At 45.4% G+C, this 6,980-nt stretch overlaps 1 protein-coding gene across 1 annotated transcript in view; it reads left to right on the forward strand.

The window, feature by feature from the left end:
* The window catches only part of ACTN2 (actinin, alpha 2), an 80,206-nt gene continuing 73,226 nt past the window's right edge, over positions 1 to 6,980 (forward strand). Inside the window, exon 1 of the mRNA XM_010860113.1 lies at positions 1 to 241. Coding sequence (XP_010858415.1) covers positions 116 to 241 — 126 coding nt within the window. The 5' untranslated portion in view covers positions 1 to 115. The remainder of the gene's footprint in view (positions 242 to 6,980) is intronic.

Raw genomic sequence — 6,980 nt, forward strand, 5'->3', positions numbered from 1 at the left:
AAGGTCACCCCGCGCCCGCCTGCCCGCCGCCCGCGCCTAGCCGGCTCCGCCGCGTCTCCGTCCGCCCGCCCGTCCGACCCTGCGCGCCGCGCCGCCGCCGCGACCACCGAGCGCCATGAACCAGATCGAGCCTGGTGTGCAGTACAACTACGTCTACGAGGATGATGAGTACATGATCCAGGAGGAGGAGTGGGACCGCGACTTGCTCCTCGACCCCGCCTGGGAGAAGCAGCAGAGGAAGGTCAGCCGGGGTCGCGTGCTCACCGTCTGCGGGCTCGACCCGCTTGTCCGTGTGTCCCTTTACCCGGGGGGCCTCCCGCGCGGGGTCGCCGCCGACCGGGTGGACTAGCGGGAGGGCGCTTGATGGAGGCTGTGTGGTCCCGTGTCCTAGAAGCCCGGGTGCCCCGGGAGAGAGGAGATAAAGTCCAGGGACGGTCAGGGAACTGGGCGTCGTGGGTGCGCGCGCGCGTGTGCGTGGGTGCGCGCGTGTGTCACACGAGTTACAAAACGAAAAATGTTAAGGGAAGTACAGTGCGGGCGTTTCAGTTTTAACCTGCCTTAAACCAGAATCTGAAAGTCTCAGGTCCGCTCCTGACCCCTCGAGTCTGTGACCTTCGCCACAGAGTTATTTGCTGGTCCCGTTGTGTTCAGTAACGCACCCCCATCCCTCCCCAAATAAAAGAGGTCAAATGAACATCAGCTTCATTCCGATTTTCACAGGGCTGCCCCAGAGAAGAACTGGAAATCATTTATTAAATGTTCTGGGGCTTCTTGGAGAGGGATGCTGTATGATCACCAGACATTCACCCATAAAGTAATAGTTATTTCACACTCTATTTATGGTTCGTTGAGGTAAGCACACAGAGACGAGGGAGTCAGCCAGCTCTAAAAGTTCCCTGCTCATCTTCTTTGGCGCTCTCTGGGGGCCCAGTGGAACATTCCACTATTTCAAGGTTTCTTCTTGATCCCTTTGGCTAGAACTCTAGGGACGGCTCACCAGGAGGCTAAATCCCACCTCCGTTTGACTGGGCGCAGAGCCTGGCCGGGTCAGGGATGCCAACGCAGACCTGCTCACCCAACCTTCTGATGACAGTGTCCTGGCAGAAGCAAAGTGCCCTATGCTTTTTCACCCCCTGTTTTTCTTGGGGTGGGGCAAAGTGTGTTTCCCTTCTAAGGGCCTGCTTTTAAGTGGATAACGTCTTTTGACCATATGTGTGCATGGGAATGCTCTGTGTAGCTGCCACAATGGGTGATTATCTGATAGTGCTTGGTGAATAAGTGTCTGGCTGCAGGAAACACATCCCATACTCCTAACAAACAGAGGCAGAGAGGTCTCATATTTGGATGATTATCAAATAACCATTTTAGAGGGTTTTTTGGTTATTTATAAAATAACCAAATATTTTCAAATCCAGATTTTTCTTTTGTTGTCATTTCTCTTGTTAAGGAGACCACTTAATAAATTATTTATTTGCAAGCTCCAGTTTAGCTACATTTCATTCTCCCTCTGAGTCCCTACCTTCTTGGAAACAGTGGAATGAGAGTGATAAGTGGAAGTTGAGTCTATAGAGGAGAATAAAATTTCAGATCTTCTACAGTTTTTAAAATGATTTATTGTGAGGGAAACACCTGGCCTGAGGATTATTACTGTTTATTATTATTGTGTCATCTGGGCTGATGGACGCATCATCAGTCAGAAAGAAGTTAAATTGTTGCTTTGATTTTTAACAGTGTGTTTCTTTTTTTTAAAAAGTTTTCCACGGTTTTTATTACTACATTTTTTTCATGGATTTTTTTTTAAGTTTTAAGTCTTGCAAAGATTGCTCTTTTTTTTCTCATGATAGGTAGTCTGCCCATCATTTTTGAAAGTAATAGTCTAATCACAATAGTTTTTGTTGATTTTTTTAAAAATTACAGTATAGGGCAGAGTTAATTTTAGTTTTCAAAAGCCATATAGACATATGTCATTTGTCATATATACATATATATATATAAAATATATATATTTGCATACATAGTTTTTAATTATTTTACATATAATGTATAATTATATATAATTTTTAATACACACTATTTGGGGATATAATTTCCTTGTTGTAATTTTTTAAAGTTTGGGGTTCCTATGTGAATATATTATTAAAACTGTATAACACTTGAAATATATTATTGAAAAACAGACATGTGTCTTGGTCCTAGTACAGAATAATGCTAAAAAGTGAAAATTAATTTTTTTTCTCAGGTAGATTGAGTGCTGTGTTGTGACATTAGGGAAAAACAAAACAGAAGGAAATTTCCATTAGGACATGGACCTGAACAGATCCAGAAGATCCTCTATTTTCTACTTTTTGTAGAGAACTCACTCAAGGCAGTAAAATAGTTCTGAACTGGGAGGTCGTGGCAGCCAGCGCAGTGGCCTCTATTTATGTCCTATGAGCCAAACTGCTGGAACAGGACAAGGATAAAATGCCATTGTTTCTATTGTGGGCTACCTTCTCCGCACTTGCCGTTTCAGTGATATGCCGGGTATGAGATCTGTCAACAGATGCTGGTAACACATGATGACGTCTGTAGTGTTATAATGGATGTGGGGCCTAATTATATCCACAGTTCACAGAGTCTCATGGACTGTGGTAATCCTTGCTCTCTGGTATGGAATTCCTCACTACAGAGGACTTAGTAAAAGTATAGTGCTGTGTGTGTGTGAGGAGAGGTTTCTTTCTTTTTTTTTTTACATTAATTTTGTCATCTTGACTATTTTAAAGTGTACAGTTCAGTGGTGTTAAGTACATTCATATTGTGTAGTCAGTCTCCGTAACTCTTTCCTTCTTGCAAAACCCTTTAAACTCAAACTCTGTACCATTGAACAATAATTTTCTATTCCCCCCACCCCTAGCTCCCGGCAACCACCCTTCTACTTTCTGTCTCTATGGATTAGGCCCCTGGGGACCTCCTCCTGGACTCATACACTGTTTACCCTTTCGTGTCTGGTTGATTTCACTTAGACTCATGCCCTCTAGGTTCATCCATGTTGTGTCATGGGTCAGAATTTCCTTATTTTTAAAGCTGAATAATAATTATCTGACTGTATGGCCCACATATTTTGTTTATCCATCCATTGATTGATTCACCCATGGGTTGCTTCTATCTTTTGGTTATTGTAAACAGTGCTGTGAACCTGGGTATATAAATACCTTTTCTTGACCTTGCTTTCAGTTTGGGTTTTTTTTTTTTTTTTTTGATTGTGTACCAAGAAGTGAAATCTCTGGTTCTTGTGGCAATAATTCGCTTTTGATTTTTTTGAGGGTGCACCGTGCTCTTGCCACAGTTTAGAAGATGTTGAATTTAGCAAGAGTGTGTACAGGTACTTCAGAGTTCTCCCCTGCTGTTTCCAGGGGTATTTGAGAATATTTGTATTCATGTAAATGGGGCTCTCTTCAGTGGACTTTTAAAACTTCCAGATCTTTGGCACTTAGAAATAAGTTTCTCCTGGAAGCAAAGAGCACGTTCAGCCTTTAATTCAACAGTGGCTTAATTGGGAGGTGACTTGTCAGAACAGCAATGCTGAATATGTGTGCTATCTCCGTGGGCACAGAGTGCTGTCCTTCACCACCCTGCAAGGCTAAAACAGGCCTTTTTAGGAAGTGACTGTGTGTTTCGGTACATAAAGGCTTCTTCCATCCTTGATCTGTAAGAGCTAGGTGATCAATACACTTTTCTGTTCATTGTCAAGAGCATAAGAGAGTTGTTCACTTATTCCACATTCAGAATTCTGATCATTTCTCATTGTTTCTAAAGAAATTCAAGTCCTGTGTAGTCACAATTTAGATGGACCAGCTCACCATTCACCTCAGTGCACCGGCTGTCAGTCCTGCCATCAGACTAAAATGTTGCCACGTGGGGTCAGGCAGTGTGGAAGGACACTTGCGTGGGAGTAGCTGCCCACAGGTCCGGATTAAATAGAGAGTTCAGAAACTGCCAGTTGCCCCTTTCCATGTTCTGATGAGCAGCTGTTGGCTTAGGATGCAGGTGCGGGCTCTTCTACCCTGCACATTGGTCCTGCGGGAATTTTTCCTGGGGAAGAAAAGGTGAGAATCGTTCCAACAAGGTGAATGATGAACCAAGGGCCTGTGCAGTGTCTCAAATTCATGAGCCCTAGATGAACCTCAACTCCGCCTGGTGCTCTCTGGCCATAATTAAGTCACTAGACCTTTAGAATTGTGTATCTTCATCTGGAAAATACAGATAAGGGATTCCCTGTCTTTCTTGCCTCATAGTTTTTCAGAATCAAATGGTCAAACTAGTTTCCATCGAAGGGGCTTTGTAGACCGCACAGTGATCTGTAAATGTAAATGTTATTACTATCCTTATGCAGCCAATAGTTGTTAATTTCATCAAGCAGTGTCGATAGCGATCAGTATTGTGGTTGGACTTTTGAGGGAAAAAGAAACACATTATTTGTTCCTTAGTGATTTGGATGTAGTTTTTTTGTGTGAAGTAAGATGTACAGAGCATAAACTTTACCATTTTAACCATTTTTAGGTGTACAGCTCAGTAACATTAGTACAGTCACATCTGACCTAGAGAGGTGGGATGGGGGAGGGTGAGAAAGTCACCAAGTGGCCAGACTGGGATTCGGGCCTCGAGACACTCAGCTCCGTGATGTGCTTGCTGACATGTCTGTTATTCAAGATGTGTTTGAAGAAGTGTGAAGAAGAGAGGAGCTTAACTGAAGCCAAAGATGCAGATTCAGTCCCAGTGTTCTGTGACAACCTAGAGAAGTGGGATGCAGTGGGAGGTAGGAGGGAGGTTCAAGAGGGAGGGAACATGTGTATACTTATGGCTGATTCATGTTGATGTATGGCAGAAGCCAACCCAATATTGTAAAGTAATTGTCCTCCAATTAAAAATATATAAATAAAAAACAAATTCAGAGAGAAAATTACATTGGTAAACTGGGGAGCCAGGTTATAGAGGACTTGGGATGCCAGGGTGAGTATGGACTTCGAGCTCCAAGAGAGCTTTGGGGAATGCTTGAGCTAGGAGGAGCCCCGTTTCAAGTAGTTTATTGTTTGTAGAATAAACGGGAGCCGGTAAGCGCCTGAGGTGGAGGATCCAGGTAGAACTCATTACGGGGACTATACATTTCAAGTGGTGAGGATTAGAAGCAGTGTTGAGGAAGGCATTGATTTGAGAGAGATCAGGAGGGATTATAAAAAGTACTAAATAACCCCATGTGGTTCCCTGGCAGGCTGCTGTATAAATCCAATTAAGCAGACACGATCTCACCATTAGAGCTCCTGGACTTAAAACTCAAGATCGTGATATTGACAAGTAACGAAACTAACCAGGAGTACCTGCTTCTCCACTAGGAGATGTGTCTGGTCAGAAGGCTCACCATTTATGGGATGTATCATCCAATGCAGGGGGCCGAGTGCTGAGGGGCCAGTTGTGCATCCAGGTGGCTGTTGCCTAAAGAGAGGACTGGAGTTTCAGGTATCCATTGATGTCCAGAGAGAGTTGATGATGGGCAGGCTTATAAGATAGGATCTTGTAGGAGCCCTAAGAGACCTCTGCCCCCAGAGTGGCTGTTGTTCTCAAGGTGCCCTTGGTTTGCTGTGCAGTCACAGGTGCAGTAGCTGTAAGGTGGAGAAATCAGTCTTTTTCTCTTCATCTTCTTTTAGGTACTGTGATATGTCCTGGAGTCTGCCCTTCACCCTTCAACCTAATTCACCGAGGAAGAAACTTGAACCCCAAATAAGCTTTTCTGAGAGTGTGGGAGGAGGAATAGAACTCTTAGCTGGGAAACCTAATGAACACAACTTCAGAAAAGTGTCAGAATGCCCTGCAGTCTATTGCTGCAGCTGGGAGACACCCACAGAAAAGGCGCAGCTCCCGGGTGGGTGGGGGTGCTCCCATGACAAGCAGAGGAGTTGACACGGAATACGTTGGAGGACAGTCAGAACCGTACCACTGTTTCCCTGGGAACGGGACTAGTTCTTCCAGAAAGAACAGAAAGCAAAGATGAGGGGAAATTGCTTGCTAACTACTGTGCTAGACGAATTTCTCAGGCAGGAACATCTCAAACACAAGAGATGGGTCTGTCTAAAGAAGGCTGAAAACTATGTTTTACACAAACACCTGTCTGAGCAATTGCACACACACTTCTCAGTATACCCCTCCCCCTACATTTTCCTTGAGCAGAAACTGTCAGTAGAAGATTGTTCCCTTGCAACCTGTACTGAGGAGCAGAATAGAAGTGGAGCAGGAGCATGGCCGTTCGTTCTTTGGCAGCTGTTGATTACGGTCATGCTGGGTACCAGGGTTAGAGCATGGAGTTGGCTCCATCCCAGGCCTTAAGGGACGTGCAGCATAGTTCAGGAGACAGGGGAGTGAGAAGCACAGAAGAGGGACTGGCTCACGGAATGAAGCGGAGAACATTTCCAGAGCCCCTTCTACATGGTTCCTGGTCACAGTGCTTGGAAGCATCTTCCTCTCGGGCACCCAGGTGGGGAACCTGGGAGTTAGCCTCGAGCCCTTCCTCTCTCCCAGCCCCTGTGGAGCCCACCTCCTAAAGTCCCCCAGACCCTGCCCCTTCCTCCCATCATGTGCTTTAAGGCCCTTCAGAGTCTCTGCGTTAACTGTCTGGGTGGGGGCGGTGGCCTCTGCTTCGTCACCCTTCCACACTCCATGCTTGTGCTCAACTTATCTCCCTGAAGTGGACCAATGATGGAATACAGGGACCCTGAAGGCATGAGCAATAGGGGAAGAATCCTCAAGAGAGTCAGAGATGGCAGAACCAGAGGAGGAAGAGAAGTACAGGAGGCAGCCCCATAGTAGTGGCTAGAGGTAACCATGGTCTGAGCTGGGAGCAAACCTAGAGCTCCCAGAAGGAAGACAAGACTGAGTTACACTTCTAACACGGCCCTTATGCACCAACCGCCCCCCCCCCACCCCCGGGAATATTTGTTAAATGAATGAAT

This window comes from Bison bison, unplaced genomic scaffold, assembly GCF_000754665.1.
Source record: "Bison bison bison isolate TAMUID 2011002044 unplaced genomic scaffold, Bison_UMD1.0 scf7180017864462, whole genome shotgun sequence".
NCBI lineage: Eukaryota > Metazoa > Chordata > Mammalia > Artiodactyla > Bovidae > Bison > Bison bison.